General features: G+C 42.3%; 1 protein-coding gene and 1 pseudogene across 4 annotated transcripts in view; one reads left to right on the top strand and one right to left on the bottom strand.

The window, feature by feature from the left end:
- Nucleotides 1-718: 718 nt before the first annotated feature.
- On the top strand, nt 719-19,858 carry LOC110526965 (xaa-Pro dipeptidase-like; annotated as a pseudogene). Its single transcript, XR_016496973.1, has 10 exons — nt 719-900; nt 9,431-9,475; nt 10,310-10,385; nt 13,132-13,178; nt 14,671-14,736; nt 14,909-14,989; nt 15,600-15,747; nt 16,004-16,178; nt 16,327-16,518; nt 16,780-19,858. The product of XR_016496973.1 is annotated as a xaa-Pro dipeptidase-like (transcript).
- LOC110526579 (thrombospondin type-1 domain-containing protein 4) overlaps nt 17,637-21,650 on the bottom strand; it is a 57,055-nt gene continuing 53,041 nt past the window's right edge. For all 3 annotated transcript variants that reach the window (XM_090238860.1, XM_090238861.1, XM_021607670.3), the window contains one exon: nt 17,637-21,488. In XM_090238860.1, the coding sequence (XP_090094986.1) occupies nt 21,346-21,488 (143 nt within the window). In that variant the 3' untranslated portion in view covers nt 17,637-21,345. The remainder of the gene's footprint in view (nt 21,489-21,650) is intronic.

Genomic DNA, 21,650 nt, shown 5'->3' with positions numbered 1-21,650 from the left:
TCTGAAACCTGACACTTCAAGTCAGCTCTGCTTAGAGAGTGGAATCAGAGAGCAGACAGATTGGGCTTTTTGGCATTATTTGTCAGTCGGAACTGGTCCAGAACTAAACATCTAAGAGGGTATTAAAAAGATGATGGTGTTTGAAAGGGGAACTCTTGGACAGCCTCTTTAACATGCCCACTGGATTCTTCATGAACGTTTGTCTTAGAGGTTGAAAGTTGAGCAGGTTTTAAATATTGATACACAAAAGATGGATCCTTTAGTCTTGTAGCCCTGAGTGGCTCTCCCATGGGTTTATTCATAAACATAGCACAGCTTGACTGTATTTGAACCTGAGGCAGGCTGCTGCGTGCATAGGGATACTGATGGAGATTTAAAGTGGCTGTTTGGAGCGCCCATGGTGACACAACATGAGCACCTTTGAAAGGCAAACCGCCTCCGCTCAAAACTTTTATCCATTCTGATGTGCATGCTGGGAACAATTTATTATCTGTTTGACATGGGTGGAGAAAAACACTCTGAGGCTTTGTTGAAGTCATCACGGACCATCATGGCTCTCATTAAACACATGCATACTTACAAATATGTCTAAATCAAGTGTCAGCTCCCTTCATCCATATATGCTTGTGAGCAAATCAAATGGGCTATACCTTTAATAGTGAATACTAGATCCTGTCCACAAAACAAGTCTTGTGTTTCAGAGGTCAAGTGGACAGAGATGCACTGTCTGGCTGACCGGGTTCTGCAGGAGTTGGTAAAGATTGGGATCCTGCTTGGGAGTGTGGAGTTCATGCTGAAGGTCCACATGGGCTCTGTCTTCATGTCCCATGGCCTGGGATACCTGCTGGGCATCGACGTGCAGGACGTCAGTAGATGTCAGTACTTCCTGAACCATCCAGGGTGAGACACTGTCTGCTGTCCAAACAAAAGACACATCCTCGTCTACCCTTGGGGGAATCAACGTCGCCATCTTGGAGTAGGTTCTAAATGATTAGCCAAGCAAGGGAAGTTTACAGCGTAAACCCCTCAGCGTTTGTTTTTAGATAGGCTTTGCAAGTGTACAATTATGTTCACTTCAGGGCCTGAAACTCCCCATAATTTAAGTCCGTGAAAACTTTAAAAAAAAATATCAATGGAGAAGTCAACATACAATTGTAAGTAAAAACTAATGCAAATAAGTTCGAAATTGTGCTACTAATGCACATGACGGCACAAACAAGCCGCGTAAAAAGTAAATATGTTTTTGTTTGGTTATCTTTTGGAAATTGTAGAAATAAAAAATGTTCCTTCTTCAGAAGTTCCAGCTAGGCAAGCTAACGGTAGTTAGCTAATTAATTTGCTAGCTATCATACAGTAGGCGTATATTAATAATGATATATTTAATATAAGTAGACATGCACTCATAATTGACTGTAGCGCATATAAAGCACCCACAACCTACCGGTGGCTGAAAACACAATCATCACGGGATGAACGAGTAAGGAATTTCGGACTTCCGATTTAAAAATAATTCCTACCTCCCTCCCTCGCCCCTTGCCTTGCAAGTGTATACTCGTCAGACGTCATCAGAAGTGTCCACTTAATTTGAGGGCTGAGGGGATAGGGTGTCTTTTAAGTGTTTGGGCCGCAGGCACTGATTAATTAGAGTCTCAATTTCTAAACGGTTCACCTGATATGGATGGAAATGCCCTCAAATTAAAGCTGGGAGTCTGCACTTTCCATCATGAGAAAGGCCCATGGCCCTGAAACTGTTAACAATGTCTCAAGTCAGCTATGTTGCATAACACATATACATACCCACACAAGCCAACAGCAAATAATATTCCATCACATATGATATGGTAAGGGCTATAGTGTATAACACAGAACCTCACAATAGTACACATTAACATGGGTTATTAGATTATAATTACACTGTAATAAGTTCTCAAATGGGTTACATTCATCTGTGCAGTTGAGACAAATTCACCCCACTGCCCTCCTAATCCAAGTGGGGCATATCAGTAATAGTCAATATTGTTAGGTCTGGGATGCATTTTCAATTTATGACAGACAGGCAGCCCAATTCAGATATTTTTGCCACTAATGGGTATTTTGACCAATCAGATCTTTTGACAACAGAAATGCAGCCTCAGTCACACAGTGTCTGCTTTCTTGGACCTTTATTTATTTTTATTTTTATTTCACCTTTATTTAACCAGGTAGGCTAGTTGAGAACAAGTTCTCATTTGCAACTGCGACCTGGCCAAGATAAGGCATAGCAGTGTGAGCAGACAACACAAAGTTACACATGGAGTAAACAATTAACAAGTCAATAACACAGTAGAAAAAAGGGGAGTCTATATATACATTGTGTGCAAAAGGCATGAGAAGGTAGGCAAATATTTACAATTATGCAGATTAACACTGGAGTGATAAATGATCAGATGGTTATGTACAGGTAGAGATATTGGTGTGCAAAAGAGCAGAAAAATAAATAAATAAAAACAGTATGGGGATGAGGTAGGTGAAAATGGGTGGGCTATTTACCAATAGACTATGTACAGCTGCAGCGATCGGTTAGCTGCTCAGATAGCAGATGTTTGAAGTTGGTGAGGGAGATAAAAGTCTCCAACTTCAGCGATTTTTGCAATTCGTTCCAGTCACAGGCAGCAGAGAACTGGAACGAAAGGCGGCCAAATGAGGTGTTGGCTTTAGGGATGATCAGTGAGATACACCTGCTGGAGCGCGTGCTACCGGTGGGTGTTGCCATCGTAACCAGTGAACTGAGATAAGGCGGAGCTTTACCTAGCATGGACTTGTAGATGACCTGGAGCCAGTGGGTCTGGCGACGAATATGTAGCGAGGGCCAGCCGACTAGAGCATACAAGTCGCAGTGGTGGGTGGTATAAGGTGCTTTAGTGACAAAACGGATGGCACTGTGATAAACTGCATCCAGTTTGCTGAGTAGAGTGTTGGAAGCAATTTTGTAGATGACATCGCCGAAGTCGAGGATCGGTAGGATAGTCAGTTTTACTAGGGTAAGTTTGGCGGCGTGAGTGAGGGAGGCTTTGTTGCGGAATAGAAAGCCGACTCTTGATTTGATTTTCGATTGGAGATGTTTGATATGGGTCTGGAAGGAGAGTTTAGAGTCTAGCCAGACACCTAGGTACTTATAGATGTCCACATATTCAAGGTCGGAACCATCCAGGGTGGTGATGCTGGTCAGGCGTGCGGGTGCAGGCAGCGAACGGTTGAAAAGCATGCATTTGGTTTTACTAGCGTTTAAGAGCAGTTGGAGGCCACGGAAGGAGTGCTGTATGGCATTGAAGCTCGTTTGGAGGTTAGATAGCACAGTGTCCAAGGACGGGCCGGAAGTATATAGAATGGTGTCGTCTGCGTAGAGGTGGATCAGGGAATCGCCCGCAGCATGAGAAACATCATTGATATATACAGAGAAAAGAGTCGGCCCGAGAATTGAACCCTGTGGCACCCCCATAGAGACTGCCAGAGGACCGGACAGCATGCCCTCCGATTTGACACACTGAACTCTGTCTGCAAAGTAATTGGTGAACCAGGCAAGGCAGTCATCCGAAAAACCGAGGCTACTGAGTCTGCCGATAAGAATACGGTGATTGACAGAGTCGAAAGCCTTGGCAAGGTCTATGAAGACGGCTGCACAGTACTGTCTTTTATCGATGGCGGTTATGATATCGTTTAGTACCTTGAGCGTGGCTGAGGTACACCCGTGACCGGCTCGGAAACCAGATTGCACAGCGGAGAAGGTACGGTGGGATTCAAGATGGTCAGTGACCTGTTTGTTGACTTGGCTTTCGAAGACCTTAGATAGGCAGGGCAGGATGGATATAGGTCTGTAACAGTTTGGGTCCAGGGTGTCGCCCCCTTTGGGATGACTGCGGCAGCTTTCCAATCCTTGGGGATCTCAGACGATATGAAAGAGAGGTTGAACAGGCTGGTAATAGGGGTTGCGACAATGGCGGCGGATAGTTTCAGGAATAGAGGGTCCAGATTGTCAAGCCCAGCTGATTTGTACGGGTCCAGGTTTTGCAGCTCTTTCAGAACATCTGCTATCTGGATTTGGGTAAAGGAGAACCTGGAGAGGCTTGGGCGAGTAGCTGCGGGGGGGGGGGGGGGGGGGGGGAGCTGTTGGCCGAGGTTGGAGTAGCCAGGCGGAAGGCATGGCCAGCCGTTGAGAAATGCTTGTTGAAGTTTTCGATAATCATGGATTTATCGGTGGTGACCGTGTTACCTAGCCTCAGTGCAGTGGGCAGCTGGGAGGAGGTGCTCTTGTTCTCCATGGACTTCACAGTGTCCCAGAACTTTTTGGAGTTGGAGCTACAGGATGCAAACTTCTGCCTGAAGAAGTTGGCTTTAGCTTTCCTGACTGACTGTGTGTATTGGTTCCTGACTTCCCTGAACAGTTGCACATCGCGGGGACTATTCGATGTTAGTGCAGTCCGCCACAGGATGTTTTTGTGCTGGTCGAGGGCAGTCAGGTCTGGAGTGAACCAGGGGCTATATCTATACCTTGAACTAAGTGTTGAAATAATTGCTGGTTCTGATAAAAGAAAGGCCATACATAATAAGTTACATAACTTGTGTGGGATGGGCACTAGAACAGACCTCTGTAGAAGTTCTCAGTGAGAAAATATATCAAGAATATTCACTGAAGAGTGACAATGAAATTGAGAATGAAATAACACCTCAAAAGTTGGTTCATAATAAAAACTTAAAGCTGAACAGTATATATATCCAACACAAACATATGTTGTGTGATGTTTACTGATAAAAAAAAAATAGTGGATTTGAAACGGAAACAACTCCCTGGGGGGTTTCTGATAGACAGTTATAAAGACCTTGCAATGCAATACTAACATATATTTCAAGTTAGTGGATCAAATAAATTGCCATACTATTTCAAGCATCATTCAGGTTCGCAGCTTGATATCACATAATGCCGACACACATTTTGAAACATTTTGATCAGCACTCACTCGCTTCAGCCAAAATCAGCTGATCGGCTTCACAAGCGAAGACACGTGTCACAGTCTTGAACAACATGGCTGCACGACAGGAGTGAGTATATATTCTGTTCTGTATTATTTCTATGGTTTATCTTTGTGTTAAGCGTACTTGGCCACTGATTCTGAATTGAACAAATTATAATGCATAAATTGTTAGCTCGCTAGCTATCTGCATAAACCTGATCAACTAAGCTAACTCTCGTTAACGGGGCTTGCTGACAAACATAAGAAAAGAGCGGCATACTTTTTGCAGGCTGGCAGTCAGGCATCAATCCGCAACTTTGCCAGGTAACTAACTAACTATGCATGTCTAACTTGAAATTTACTCGCAGAATAGTGAAATAATAGGTGGTTACAGCTCCAGTTTGTGGGTACTATTAGCTAGTCTCTCTACAGAGGGGTTGTTTCTGAAATAATTGCCAGGGACTTCACGATACGATATTATCACGATACTTACAGTAGCTAGGTGCCGATACAATATGTACTGCGATTCCATATGTATCACGATTCTATATGTATCATGATTCTATATGTATCACGATTTATCACAATTCGATGTTAAATAAATATAGCTCACTATATGTCTGCTGCAGAGGGACAGGAGAGAGGCATAATAAAGGAGAGAGGCATAATAAAACACATTTTAATAAAATACTAATTTTGATTAGTCAAGTGCTGAAAACATGTTGCCTCACCATTTAAAAGTAAGATTGAAGACGAGCTAACTAGCACTAGCTAACATTAACAACCTTGCAAAATAAGAGAGAGAATTGATACTTGCAGTCATAGAATTGATATACAGTGCCTTGCAAAAGTATTCGGCCCCCTTGAACTTTGCGACCTTTTGCCACATTTCATGCTTCAAACATAAAGATATAAAGATATTTTTTTTGTGAAGAATCAACAACAAGTGGGACACAATCATGAAGTGGAACAACATTTATTGGATATTTCAAACTTTTTTAACAAATCAAAAACTGAAAAATTGGGCGTGCAAAATTATTCAGCCCCCTTAAGTTAATACTTTATAGCGCCACCTTTTGCTGCGATTACAGCTGTAAGTCGCTTGGGGTATGTCTCTATCAGTTTTGCACATCGAGAGACTGACATTTTTTCCCATTCCTCCTTGCAAAACAGCTCGAGCGCAGTGAGGTTGGATGGAGAGCATTTGTGAACAGCAGTTTTCAGTTCTTTCCACAGATTCTCGATTGGATTCAGGTCTGGACTTTGACTTGGCCATTCTAACACCTGTATATGTTTATTTTTGAACCATTCCATTGTAGATTTTGCTTTATGTTTTGGATCATTGTCTTGTTGGAAGACAAATCTCCGTCCCAGTCTCAGGTCTTTTGCAGACTCCATCAGGTTTTCTTCCAGAATGGTCCTGTATTTGGCTCCATCCGTCTTCCCATCAATTTTAACCATCTTCCCTGTCCCTGCTGAAGAAAAGCAGGCCCAAACCATGATGCTGCCACCACCATGTTTGACAGTGGGGATGGTGTGTTCAGCTGTGTTGCTTTTACGCCAAACATAACGTTTTGCATTGTTGCCAAAAAGTTCAATTTTGGTTTCATCTGACCAGAGCACCTTCTTCCACATGTTTGGTGTGTCTCCCAGGTGGCTTGTGGCAAACTTTAAACAACACTTTTTATGGATATCTTTAAGAAATGGCTTTCTTCTTGCCACTCTTCCATAAAGGCCAGATTTGTGCAATATACGACTGATTGTTGTCCTATGGACAGAGTCTCCCACCTCAGCTGTAGATCTCTGCAGTTCATCCAGAGTGATCATGGGCCCCTTGGCTGCATCTCTGATCAGTCTTCTCCTTGTATGAGCTGAAAGTTTAGAGGGACGGCCAGGTCTTGGTAGATTTGCAGTGGTCTGATACTCCTTCCATTTCAATATTATCGCTTGCACAGTGCTCCTTGGTATGTTTAAAGCTTGGGAAATCTTTTTGTATCCAAATCCGGCTTTAAACTTCTTCACAACAGTATCTCGGACCTGCCTGGTGTGTTCCTTGTTCTTCATGATGCTCTCTGCGCTTTTAACGGACCTCTGAGACTATCACAGTGCAGGTGCATTTATACGGAGACTTGATTACACACAGGTGGATTGTATTTATCATCATTAGTCATTTAGGTCAACATTGGATCATTCAGAGATCCTCACTGAACTTCTGGAGAGAGTTTGCTGCACTGAAAGTAAAGGGGCTGAATAATTTTGCACGCCCAATTTTTCAGTTTTTGAGTTGTTAAAAAAGTTTGAAATATCCAATAAATGTCGTTCCACTTCATGATTGTGTCCCACTTGTTGTTGATTCTTCACAAAAAAAATACAGTTTTATATCTTTATGTTTGAAGCCTGAAATGTTGCAAAAGGTCGCAAAGTTCAAGGGGGCCGAATACTTTCGCAAGGCACTATATTGTCAAAAATAGTATATCAATACTCTACTGCAGTGGTCACCAACCTTTTCAGTCAAGATCACGTTTGCAGTCAAAAAAACAAGCTGAGGCCTACCATTCAGATTCTTTTAAAAAGATAGAAGCTGTTTTTCAGTCTCTCGGTCCCAGCTTTGATGCACCTGTACTGACCTCGCCTTCTGGATGATAGCGGGGTGAACAGGCAGTGGCTCGGTTGGTTGTTGTCCTTGATGATCTTTGTGGCCTTCCTGTGACATCGGGTGCTGTAGGTGTCCTGGAGGGCAGGTAGTTTGCCCCCGGTGATGCGTTGTGCAGACCTCACTACCCTCTGGAGAGCCTTACGGTTGTGGGCGGAGCAGTTGCCGTACCAGGCAGTGATACAGCCCGACAGGATGCTCTCGATTGTGCATCTGTAGAAGTTTGTGAGTGCTTTTGGTGACAAGCCAAATTTCTTCAGCCTCCTGAGGTTGACGAGGCGCTGCTGCGCCTTCTTCACGATGCTGTCTGTGTGGGTGGACCAATTCAATGTGTCTGTGATGTGTACGCCGAGGAGCTTAAAACTTACTACCCTCTCCACTACTGTTCCATCGATGTGGATAGGGGGGTGTTCCCTCTGCTGTTTCCTGAAGTCCACAATCATCTCCTTAGTTTTGTTGTTGAGTGTGAGGTTATTTTCCTGACACCACACTCCGAGGGCCCTCACCTCCTCGCTGTAGGCCGTCTCGTCGTTGTTGGTAATCAAGCCTACCACTGTTGTGTCGTCCGCAAACTTGATGATTGAGTTGGAGGCGTGGGTGAACAGGGAGTACAGGAGAGGGCTCAGAACGCACCCTTGTGGGGCCCCAGTGTTGAGGATCAGTGGGGTGGAGATGTTGTTACCTACCCTCACTACCTGGGGGTGGCCCGTCAGGAAGTCCAGTACCCAGTTGCACAGGGCGGGGTCGAGACCCAGGGTCTCGAGCTTGATGATGAGTTTGGAGGGTACTATGGTGTTAAATGCTGAGCTGTAGTCGATGAACAGCATTCTCACATAGGTATTCCTCTTGTCCAGATGGGTTAGGGCAGTGTGCAGTGTGGTTGAGATTGCATCGTCTGTGGACCTATTTGGGCGGTAAGCAAATTGGAGTGGGTCTAGGGTGTCAGGTAGGGTGGAGGTGATATGGTCCTTGACTAGTCTCTCAAAGCACTTCATGGTGACGGAAGTGAGTGCTACGGGGGCGGTAGTCGTTTAGCTCAGTTACCTTAGCTTTCTTGGGAACAGGAACAATGGTGGCCCTCTTGAAGCATGTGGGTACAGCAGACTGGGAAAGGGATTGATTGAATATGTCCGTAAACACACCAGCCAGCTGGTCTGCGCATGCTCTGAGGGCGCGGCTGGGGATGCCGTCTGGGCCTGCAGCCTTGCAAGGGTTAACACGTTTAAATGTTTTACTCACCTCGGCTGCAGTGAAGGAGAGTCCGCATGTTTTGTTTGCGGGCCGTGTCAGTGGCACTGTATTGTCCTCAAAGCGGGCAAAAAAGTTATTTAGTCTGCCTGGGAGCAAGGCATCCTGGTCCGTGACTGGGCTGGTTTTATTTTTGTAATCCGTGATTGACTGTAGACCCTGCCACATACCTCTTGTGGATGGGAGAGTGAGTCAGTGACTGTAACTCAAACTATATGTGAATGTGATCAGCCTCAGGAGACAGCCTACCACTTTCAGCATCATGGACTCACAAAGACACTCTAAGAATACTCCTTAGGCCTTCTCATTAAAACCGATTGTGTCAGAGACTTGAAAGTGGGCCTGGTAATTGTATTATGTTTATTCCAGCGTGGACAGAACACAGATAGTGGAAGTATCTGCTACGAAGCCTCCTTTGAAGGAATCAGTCAGTATGTTTAATTGGCATCAATTGATATCCATTTGAATCAAACTGGTATTTCTAATATATTTGGTTGAATATTTTACCTTGATAAATATGATCTTGTGTCTGATACTTCAGATTCCAAGTGAACAACACTCTTCTGCATCCAGTCATTGTGGAATGGTAAGTACTGTATGATACTATATCCAGCTTGTGGTTGCTGCTTCTTTTCTGTAATGTGGAACTATTTTTGTAAAGTCTTATTAGTCTGTGGCTGTTTCACACTGAGTCATCTGAGGTGTTGACTGCATCTCTAATGTGTAGAGAATAACATTTTAAAAACCCAGTTTGGCCAGTTGAGAACAAGTTCTCATTTACAACTGACCTGGCAGAATCATTAATACATAAATGGTGGTAGAAACCATGACCAAGAATAGAATCAGAAAATCACCTCACTAACAATATGGTAAAAAGCTGATTTTCCTGAAAGATAAAGAGGGGAGTGTAAGGCTCCTCCGGCAGTGTGGAATGGATGAGTAATACAGGTATTATTTCTGCATTCATTATGAGCTACCAAATATAAAGCACACACATAAACACAGAGCTTTAGCTTTCATCATCATTATTTTGTTTCTGGCTGGGTGCTATAAGCCAGTGTTTGTGCATGATAGAATTAAGCAAAACGGCCAGAGGAGGTGCGGTATATGACCAATATACCGCGGCTAAGGGCTGTTCTTATGCACAACGCAGGTTATGGCCAATATACCACGCATAGCTGTGGTATATTGGCCATATACCACAAACCCTGAGGTGCATTAATGCTATTATAAGCTGGTTACCAACGTTATTGCAGTAAAAAGTAATGTTTTGTCATACATGTGGTATACGGTCTAATATACCACGGCTTTCAGCAAATCAGCATTCAGGGCTCAAACCACTCAGTTTATAATATAGAAATATACACCTGGCATATTGATCTAAGAGGCCCTTGACTCCTTGTTCCTTCTCTTCCTGCAGCCGGCTGACTAAGACTGACATGGAGCTGGAGGTTCTGCGATACACTAACCGGATTTCCAGTGAAGCCCATAAAGAGGTAAAATCCTGCAGGACAGACAGACATACCTGTGTTATGTCTTTGGCTATGCCGGAATAAGTGACATGACATGCTATTGTATAAAATAACTTCTCCGTAATTACTATTACCTGATTGAGCTAATCATGTCAATGTAATTAACTAGAGAGTCGGGCACCACAAAATAATATTTATAGAGCTGTTATCTTCCGAATAAACACTTAAAGACCTAGTAATATTTTACATCAATAGCCGTCAATATCAATCGTCACCTCAATTCAGTCTCATCTGAAAGTTGTAAATTATTTTATCTGCACGAACCCTGGCTAACAAGTTGAATCAGCAATACAACATTGGGTTTCATTAGGTTCATACCATTCTCAACCAAAGCTCACGCTGATGTTGGCTTCGTTCTGTAGTTATTCTGACATAGGACCGTCGTCCTCACATCATCGGAACAGGAAGTTATGTTGTCGTCAAGGGCTTATATAGGAAGGGGGAGGAGGGCGTGTTTGAAAAGTTTTATAGCCCATGTCCCTTCACAGGGCGGGCCACTGATTGAGCAGCCCAATCAGTGGCCCGCTCTGTGAAGGGACATGGGCTATAAAACTTTAACTTCTATTCTTACAGTGCCTTGCGAAAGTATTCGGCCCCCTTGAACTTTGCGACCTTTTGCCTCATTTCAGGCTTCAAACATAAAGATATGAAACTGTATTTTTTTGTGAAGAATCAACAACAAGTGGGACACAATCATGAAGTGGAACGACATTTATTGGATATTTCAAACTTTTTTAACAACTCAAAAACTGAAAAATTGGGCGTGCAAAATTATTCAGCCCCTTTACTTTCAGTGCAGCAAACTCTCTCCAGAAGTTCAGTGAGGATCTCTGAATGATCCAATGTTGACCTAAATGACTAATGATGATAAATACAATCCACCTGTGTGTAATCAAGTCTCCGTATAAATGCACCTGCAATGTGATAGTCTCAGAGGTCCGTTAAAAGCGCAGAGAGCATCATGAAGAACAAGGAACACACCAGGCAGGTCCGAGATACTGTTGTGAAGAAGTTTAAAGCCGGATTTGGATACAAAAAGATTTCCCAAGCTTTAAACATACCAAGGAGCACTGTGCAAGCGATAATATTGAAATGGAAGGAGTATCAGACCACTGCAAATCTACCAAGACCTGGCCGTCCCTCTAAACTTTCAGCTCATACAAGGAGAAGACTGATCAGAGATGCAGCCAAGGGGCCCATGATCACTCTGGATGAACTGCAGAGATCTACAGCTGAGGTGGGAGACTCTGTCCATAGGACAACAATCAGTCGTATATTGCACAAATCTGGCCTTTATGGAAGAGTGGCAAGAAGAAAGCCATTTCTTAAAGATATCCATAAAAAGTGTTGTTTAAAGTTTGCCACAAGCCACCTGGGAGACACACCAAACATGTGGAAGAAGGTGCTCTGGTCAGATGAAACCAAAATTGAACTTTTTGGCAACAATGCAAAACGTTATGTTTGGCGTAAAAGCAACACAGCTGAACACACCATCCCCACTGTCAAACATGGTGGTGGCAGCATCATGGTTTGGGCCTGCTTTTCTTCAGCAGGGACAGGGAAGATGGTTAAAATTGATGGGAAGATGGATGGAGCCAAATGCAAGACCATTCTGGAAGAAAACCTGATGGAGTCTGCAAAAGACCTGAGACTGGGACGGAGATTTGTCTTCCAACAAGACAATGATCCAAAACATAAAGCAAAATCTACAATGGAATGGTTCAAAAATAAACATATCCAGGTGTTAGAATGGCCAAGTCAAAGTCCAGACCTGAATCCAATCGAGAATCTGTGGAAAGAACTGAAAACTGCTGTTCACAAATGCTCTCCATCCAACCTCACTGAGCTCGAGCTGTTTTGCAAGGAGGAATGGGAAAAAATGTCAGTCTCTCGATGTGCAAAACTGATAGAGACATACCCCAAGCGACTTACAGCTGTAATCGCAGCAAAAGGTGGCGCTACAAAGTATTAACTTAAGGGGGCTGAATAATTTTGCACGCCCAATTTTTCAGTTTTTGATTTGTTAAAAAAGTTTGAAATATCCAATAAATGTCGTTCCACTTCATGATTGTGTCCCACTTGTTGTTGATTCTTCACAAAAAAATACAGTTTTATATCTTTATGTTTGAAGCCTGAAATGTGGCAAAAGGTCGCAAAGTTCAAGGGGGCCGAATACTTTCGCAAGGCACTGTATGTACAATAAAAGTGACTCCAAAATGACACTACTTTATTTACCATTCCTTTATATTGGGCACCACATAATCTGAAACACAACCAAAACAAACAGCAAATGCATCCAACAAGTTTCTAGAGACACAAGCTTCATGTAATAACTGCGTGCTAGGAATATGGAACCAAATACTGAACTTTTGACTTCTTTAATACACATGTACAGTTAATAAGTTAATTTGTCCCCTAAAATGGGGGGACTATGTACAACAAGTGCTGTAATTTCTAAACGGTTCACCTGATATGGATGGAAATGCCCTCAAATTAAAGCTGGGAGTCTGCACTTTAACCAAAGTGCTCGAGCACAGAGCCAAAACAACCAAAAATGTGTCAATGTCCCAATACTTTTGGAGCCCACCATGTTTTTTATAATGAGTAATATATGAATATAATCAAAGCTAAAAGAAGGCATCATTTCCCACTTGCAACCTTGTATATCACAGGCACAGCCAACCTGAAGTGCTGTTGTCTTTCTCCTCAGATCATGAAGCATGTGAGACCTGGACAGAAAGAATATGAAATGGAGAGGTGAGTGGAGCTTGTTATCATGAAGGGTATGCCAGCTATATTGAACTGTTTGTACCGTATAAAGGCATATTGTATGACGAGGTGGCGTACTATGTCCCGTCTAACCATGAAGGTGACGGTAAAACAGTATGTTCCTTATCTATCAAGGTGTGTTCCTCTGGATAAACTACATTCACAGCACGTCTGATCTGATCACTACTGAAGTCATAAGTATTTGGACAAATTCACTTATAGTGTTTTCAAGCAGTCAAAAGTGTAGTATTTGGTCCCGTATTCCTTGCATGCAATGACTGCATCAAGCTTGTGACAAAAATCATGTTGGATGCATTTATCATAAGTAAGAATTGAAGATGTTTCTAAACACTTCTATATTCATGTGTTATGCTACCATGATAATCGACCATCATGAATGAATCGTGAAAAATGAAAAGGTTAGAGGCACAAAGATCATACTCACCCCCCCACCAAAAAAATGCTATCCTCCCCTGTTATTGGTAATGGTGAGAGGTTAGCATGTTTTTTTTTGTAGCCTCTGAACGGCATCTCGCTGATTATTCATTGTTCATGATTCATTCATGATTTTTCTTAATCATGGCATTATCATGATTTATTTTGAACTGTTCCGAAATATCTTATCTACTCACTGAATGATGACTAATCATTTTATTTCTATTACTATTGGGCAAAACATCATCCAAAACACACTGCAAATGCATCCAATGAATTTGTGGAGTCACAAGTTTGATGTAGTCGTTGCGTGCAAATAATAAACTTTTGACTACTTTGGAACACTATAAGCTCATTTGTCCAAATACTAATGACTTCCTCACATGGGGGGGACAATACATTAAGTGCTTTAATTTCTAAATGGTTAAACAGATGCATTTAGCATGAAAATACCCTAAAATAAAAGGTGACGTTCTTTACTGTCACCTCACGTGAAACATTTGATCTCAAACCTAAAATGCTGGAGTATAGAGCCAAATGTAAAAAATGGCATCACTGTCCAAATACATACGGAGGGGAGTGTATTTTACAATGTAGCAACAGCCACCCACTGAGCTGAATCAATTTCCTGTTTCTAGCTGGAAGCTTTTTGTGTTTTTAATTAAACCTTCATCTGGGTGGCTGAAGAATGTAAATAATCTTAGCTACTATAGCAGTGCCCCTCGCCAGCCCCACTATCTGACTAATTGACTGCAGAAAGAACGTGCAGCAGAGAATATGTAATCACTGACTCAAGTCTCCAGTGAATAAACCAATAACCAAGTGAAGATGAGTCCAAATGCTTTTATTATACTATCCTCCAGTTAAGTATCAGGCGATGGAGATCTTCAAGGTGGGAGGTTCAGATGACTCTCTTCTTGTATTCTAGGCTAACCAATATCAAAAAGGAGGTTAACCCTTGATTAAACTTCCTCCTATATTGTCATTGTTAGAACTGTGGAGCTTCTTGTGTACGGTCACTCATGTCAGTGTGTTTCTGTTGCAGCCTGTTCCAGCACTACTGCTACTCTCATGGGGGAATGAGTCACACCTCCTACACCTGTATCTGTGGAACGCAAGGCACTTCCCTTTGCTACACAGAAATGGGTTAATTTAATGGAGAACATATCGGAAATGCGTGACATCCGTGTTACATTTTGATGTACAGAAATGAGGTGCTATTGTTCTGTCTGGCGTGTGTTCAGTGCCTCTATAATGACCTACTCGTATGCTTAAATCTTCAACAATGGAAACAACAGCTCAGTCCTGCACTACGGCCATGCAGGAGCTCCCAATGACAAGACCATCGATGACAGAGAGATGTGGTAAGTCGGCGATCATTTCACATGATGTGAAGTTATTCCACTCCTCAATTGTCCTTTTTGGGTTGTTTGCTTGGTTTTATTCGATTCTGTGTTCATTTGGTCTTGGATTTGTATATCAAAAACACTTGCAGTGATCTGTTGTTTTGTTTAATGGAATACTGTACATCTCAGAGAGCTACACCTCCCCTGCTGTCATTAGTATAGTAGGGTGTTGTTTTGTTTAATGGAATACTGTACATCTCAGAGAGCTACACCTCCCCTGCTGTCATTAGTATAGTAGGGTGTTGTTTTGTTCTCGCTGTCAGCTGGAACCACTGAGTGGCTCTCCCATGGGTTTGCTCATAGACGGAGCATAGCTTGGACTGGCTTTGAACATAAGTCAGGCTGCTGTGTGCATAGGGATACTGATGGAGATTTAAAGTGGCTGTGTGGAGCGCCCATGGTGACACATGAGCACCTTTGAAAGGCAAAACTTGTATTCATTCTGATGTACATGCTGTGAACAATTTCTCTGATTTATGTTTGGAAATAATGATGCCGGAATGGCTGTAGAGCCCTTTGGGTGAGCAGTAACACTGATCTAACTGTGACGTGTTGTTTTTCCTTGCAGTCTGTTTGACATGGGTGGAGAATACTACTGCTACTCCTCTGACATCACCTGCTCCTTCCCAGTCAATGGAAAGTTCACTCCAGACCAGAAGGCCATCTATGAGGCTGTGCTCAAGTCATCACGGGCTGTCATGGCTGCCATTAAACCAGTTATGATCCTACTGTACACAGGCAGGATTGAGGAAGCATTCACGGAACATACAGTACATACTTAGCTTGGGCACAAGGAATGATTATACATTTAATATATTAATTTGTTCTATGGTTTGACTAATATTGAGTTGTTGAAGACTGAAGACTACCACAGAACATGCCATATCCTCACCACCGGTCATTATCACCTGCATACTAATCTTTTAACCTACGATTTAAAAACCTGACTGAAGGTGGTCTTGTGTTTCAGAGGTCAAGTAGCCAGAGATGCACCGTCTAGGTGACCGGGTTCACCTAGAGGAGCTGGTGAAGATTGGGATCCTGCGTGGGAGTGTGGAGGACATGCTGAAGGTCCACATGGGCTCTGTCTTCATGCCCTGAACACCTGCTGGGCATCGACGTGCACGACGTGGGCGGATACCCAGAGGTCAGTACCAGAGAGATAGATACAGTATTTTATTCATCAATGGTCAGTGCTACAGGAAGTTCTAAATACACTTCCAAAAAGACATGTCTGTCTTTCCTTCTAGACAAAGCTAACGTCCGTGTCATGCCGCTTGTTCTTGGTTACACAGGGTATTGAGCAGGTCAACGAGCCCGGTCTGAAGAGCTTGAGGATGGGCCGTCTGGTGCAGGAACGCATGGTCCTGACTGTGGAGCCTGGTATCTACTTCATCAACCACCTGCTGGACCAGGCCTTGGCCAACCCAGCCCAGAGCTGCTTCATCAACAATGAAGTGCTGACCCGCTTCCGCAGCTTTGGAGGGGTACGTTTACCTATCCACAGACAGTTTGTACTCATTAGTTTATGTGCTGGTGTTACTGTCAACGTTAATCACCCAAAGCTTGCACATAGAAACCCCTTTGTCTCAATCTAATCCATGGCAGCAAATAATATACACATTATGCTGTTCTGTTAAGTCTTCTGCTATAACTGCTCCCCCCTGACAATTATCTACTGTTTATTATTAACCTTGGCTCTGACCCTCAAATGTGTCTTACTGGATGTTTTCCCCTCCTCTGTCCAGGTGCGTATTGAGGACAACATTGCGGTGACTGCCAGCAGAAGGGAGCTGCTCACCTGTGTCCCTCGTACAGTGGAGGAGATTGAGGCTTTCATGGACGACCGTGGGAAATCCTTCTAAATAACGTCGCTCATATCCGAGCTGATCTAACCAAATGGTATTTTCACTCCTAAATGTGGAGAGAATATCTGTTTTCTGATATAAGGGATGCAGTTTCTCTAATGATATCTTGCCTGTCTACATTATGCCATATATAATCAGTAATGGATCGATTAAATGCAGAACTTTTCAATCTTGAAAGGTGTCTGTTTAATCTCAGTGAATGCAGTATCAGAAGCCTAACACACTAGTACACAAGTGCAGGTTAAACTACCTATACTATTTGAAGCTCTTAGTGATAAAGATGATTATTGAGAAATGCAGTGAATTAAACAGCTGTGGCCATCTTGCCACGTAAAAACAGTGTTGACGGTTGACGATATTTCAGTGCCTAGTTAATTGCTTTATGACTATGCGTAATAGATACTTTATTTTCTTGTACGTTTATACTATTCTCATAAAATACAGTGCAATTGAAGTAAATAAACCCCTCAATTTGCAGTTTTGCGTTCTGTGACATTTGTAGCGTGTGCTTCCATTTTAAGATGCCAGGGAACATAAAGTGTCATGGAACAGTGGGTTGGTTTACTACAACTGTGTAGTAATACTGCCAGTCTTCACTAGATGGAGTCCTTAAGTCATTCTGAAGTTCATGTAGCTCTGGTAAGAAGAGTTGCCTTGTATCGATGCCCTTATTTGTTACAGATTTGATTCACACCACCAGTGAACTGGTGTTCAAATAAATGGAATGACTACAAATATGCACTAAATAAGTATAAACACATTTATTTACCTATTCTCTCCAAAATTGCCAATCAAACCTTTCCTATTTCAATTATGAAGTAGTGTACAGTACATTGCAGATGTTTGCATTTGAATTCCAAATACTAAAGTATAGCATTTGTCATAAACCATGTCTGATTTAAAAAATAAAAAGAAAGATGGTGTTAATCATCAATTTAAATACTTGGCTGTTGGCAAATTCAGTTAATTCCCTTTAACTCAAAGTTGCATTGAATACACTGTATTATCATGTCTTTACCTATAGAGAGTCCATCCCAGACGTAACATCTGATTACACATACAATACATACAGGATGAGAACACATCAACCATGATAAATATGTCCTCAAAACCTTTTCTTACAGTGAATGTTAATAGGATGGATGCAATCAAAAGGGAACTCATTGCTCTTGAGGTACAATACAGGATAAAGGACAAAATAGTGGGGCATAATGCTTTACTGGCATGGTCAATTTATCACCTTTGTTTAGATGTTTACCAGGCCTACCCGAGTAAAAGTTTCAATTTACTCAAATGTACTTTAAAAATATATATATTTGTGAAGAGTGTGGTACATTACTGCAGTTAAAAAGTGTCATGAATATCCCAGTATCCTTTTAGTGAATTAATGTTTCAATCTCCACATGAACATTAAAAATTTACAATGGCGTAATCTTTTTATCTCACGCAAATATAGTAGTTTTACCTTCTCTTTAAGAAGTATAGTGTTCTAGAATTTCTAACCATCTGCTTTAACCATCCAGTGGGCTCTGGAATGCCTACATCACTTTCCTAGGCAGCGATTGGTGGAGAGGTAACAGACGTTTTAACCCTGCAGCCAAAAGGGGCCACTGGTGCCGATAAACCAGCGCCCTCCCTGGGGACCCCAACAAATAAATAAAGAGGGCTTTCTGTTCTGCTCAGGCACTGGGAGGACCTGCTGAATTGCCTTCAGTTCAGCAACTTCTTCACTCACTCAATCATACAGTACCAGTCAAAAGTTTGAACGCACCTACTCATTAAAGGGTTTTTCTTTATTTTTACTATATTCTACATTGTATAATAATAGTGAAGACATAACTATGAAATGACACATGGAATCATGCAGTTACTGAAAAAGTGTTAAACAAATCCAAATATATTCTATATTTGAGATTCTTCAAAGTAGCCACTCTTTGCCTTGACAGATTTGCACACTCTTGGCATTCTCTCAACCAGCTTCATGAGGTAGTCAGCTGGAATGCATTTCAATTAACAGCTGTGCCTTGTTAAGTTAATTTGTGGAATTTCTTTCCTTAATCCGTTTGAGCCAATCAGTTGTCTTGTGACAAGGTAGAGGGGTATACAGAAGACAGCCCTATTTGACAAAAGACCAAGTCCATAGTATGGCAAGAACAGTTCAAATAAGCAAAGAGAAAGGACAGTCCATCATTACTTTAAGACACAAAGGTCTGTCAATCCGGAAAATGTCAAGAACTTTGAAAGTTTCTTCAAGTGCAGTCGCAAAAACCATAAAGCGCTATGATGAAACTGGCTCTCATGAGGACCGCCACAAGAAAGGAAGACCCAGAGTTAGCTCTGCTGCAGAGGATAAGTTCATTAGAGTTACCAGCATCATAAATTGGAGTACAAATAAATTCTTCACAGAGTTCAAGTAAAAGACACATTTCAACATCAACTGTTCAGAGGAGACTGTGTAAATCAGGCCTTCATGGTCAAATTGCTGCAAAGAAACCACTACTGAAGGACACCAATAAGAAGAGATTTGCTTGGGCCAAGAAACACGAGCAATGGACATTAGACCGGTGGAAATCTGTGCCTTGGTCTGATGAGTAATTGTGAAACGCAGAGTAGGTGATCGGATGATTATTTCCCACCGATGGGTTTTTTCCCACCGTGAAGCATGGAGGAGGAGGTGTGATGCTGTGGGGGTGCTTTGCTGGTGACACTGTCTGTGATTTATTTAGAATTCAAGGCACACTTAACCAGCATGGTTACTACAGCATTCTGCAGCAATACGCCATCCCATCTGGTTTCCGCTTAGTAGAACTATATTTTTTTACAACAGGACAATGACCCAACACACCTCCAGGCTGTGCAAGGGCTATTTGACCAAGAAGGAGAGTGATGGGGGGCTGCATCAGATGACCTGGCCTCCACAATCAACCAAATTGAGATGGTTTGGGATGAGTTGGACCGCAGAGTGAAGGAAAAACAGCCAACAAGTGCTCAGCATATGTGGGAACTCCTTCAAGACTGTTGGAAAAGCATTCCAGGTGAAGCTAGTTGAGAGAATGCCAAGAGTGTGCAAAGTTGTCATCAAGGCAAAGGGTGGCTACTTTGAAGAATATAAAATATATTTTGATTTGTTTAACCCTTTTTTGGTAACTACCTGATTCCTTGTGTTATTTCTTAGTTTTGATGTCTTCACTATTATTCTATAATGTAGAAAATAGTCAAAATAAAGAAAAATCCTTTAATGAGTAGATGTGTCCAAACTTTTGACTGGTTCTGTATATACACAGCAGTGATGCAAAATATATGATTCACTACAACGACACATGAACATTTTAGAGCTTAATTTGTTAGAGGGTTGCTGTGTAACTGGTGAGCTGTCACTTGGGGCTCTATTCAATCCGTATCGCAGAAGTTCAGTGTTACAGCGTGATTGAAATTTAAAGGCAATGTTCCGTATTAGCGGAGACTGCATCACGGTAAACACTGCATATGTTGGCTCAATCAGAAATGACCTTAACATTTATATTGCACCGTTTGTAACGCTTCACCGGTACAGATTAAATAGAGCCATAGATCTGGACTGAGCAATTACTGTTTGACACGTCCTCCTGTGAAATAGGGAAATCTTTGGTCAACTAAACTGCTGTGTAGGAGAGTATTGAATAGAGCCCTCATAATTGGGATGATTTAAGAGCAAGCTTGGGCAACTTCATACTACAAGTAGTTAATTAGATCATAAATATTGTGGATTTTAAAGCATAAAGAAGCTTATTAAAATGTGTACAGTCTATACATTATGCAAAACAAACAGAATCTTGCTCTGCTTTAATACTGTATCTTCCTCTCCTTTAATGCTATCCAAGAGAGCCATGGTAGTCAAGAGTCTCATCACAGATGTGGTAGCAGTCCCACACACAATATCACCTCTGCACGTTGTTTATTCTATCAACGTTTCGGCCAAAGACCTTTTTCAAGACCTTAACCCATTCAGGTGAATGGCAGCGCCAAACTGCTTCCCGTGAAACACAACAAAAACCCAGACAGGAACTTTTACTGGAGGGGATTCTGGTTACAGACCATAAAGTGGTTCCATATTCTTCGGTTTGGTGTCCTGTCTATCATCGCCTCACCAGAGCTCCTCCACTCATAGCCCTGTTAAACGTGTCCTTCACAACCATCCTCCACGAACCATTCAGTTTCCCGTATTGCCCATTGGCAATCTCCTCACATGCCAAAAACAAGTTGGGCTTTCACTTCCTTTCTTTGCGGTATTTCAGTTTTTCCGTCTGTATTTTCAGCACTCATATTATAGTGTCCAGTCAGTGTCCACCCAGAGTCAGGTTCTAGGCTGTCCTCTCCACTGTGGGTTAGTGTGTTGGGCCCAGGAACTGAGGGCCTGCTCTGGGCGCTGTGTCAGGCCCCCTAGAGGTCTGAGGCCTGGGGAGGGGGCTAGCTGAGTGCCCTGTGTTGTGACTGTCTGTGGGCCACTCGTGTGCAGGAGGCACAGCAGGTTGTCTTGTAGTAGTCGTACACACAGAGACGTGCCTGGACCACCACATTGCAGTTGAAATACTTGTCTCGACAGTTCTCGTCTGAAAAACAATCATAATCATAATATCAGTGATTTTAAGTTTTAGAAATCTTTAAGTATTTTCACAAGTTTTCTGTATGGAATAAGATTTTCATTAATGTTGAACCATTTTAGACTAAATTCCCCTCTAACCCTCATTAAAACTGTCTGGCAGTAGTTAGGA

Source organism: Oncorhynchus mykiss, chromosome 6 (genome assembly GCF_057628025.1).
Source record: "Oncorhynchus mykiss isolate SJ-2025 chromosome 6, ASM5762802v1, whole genome shotgun sequence".
Classification (NCBI taxonomy): Eukaryota; Metazoa; Chordata; class Actinopteri; order Salmoniformes; family Salmonidae; genus Oncorhynchus; species Oncorhynchus mykiss.
This window is presented reverse-complemented; position numbering and strand designations above follow the sequence as displayed.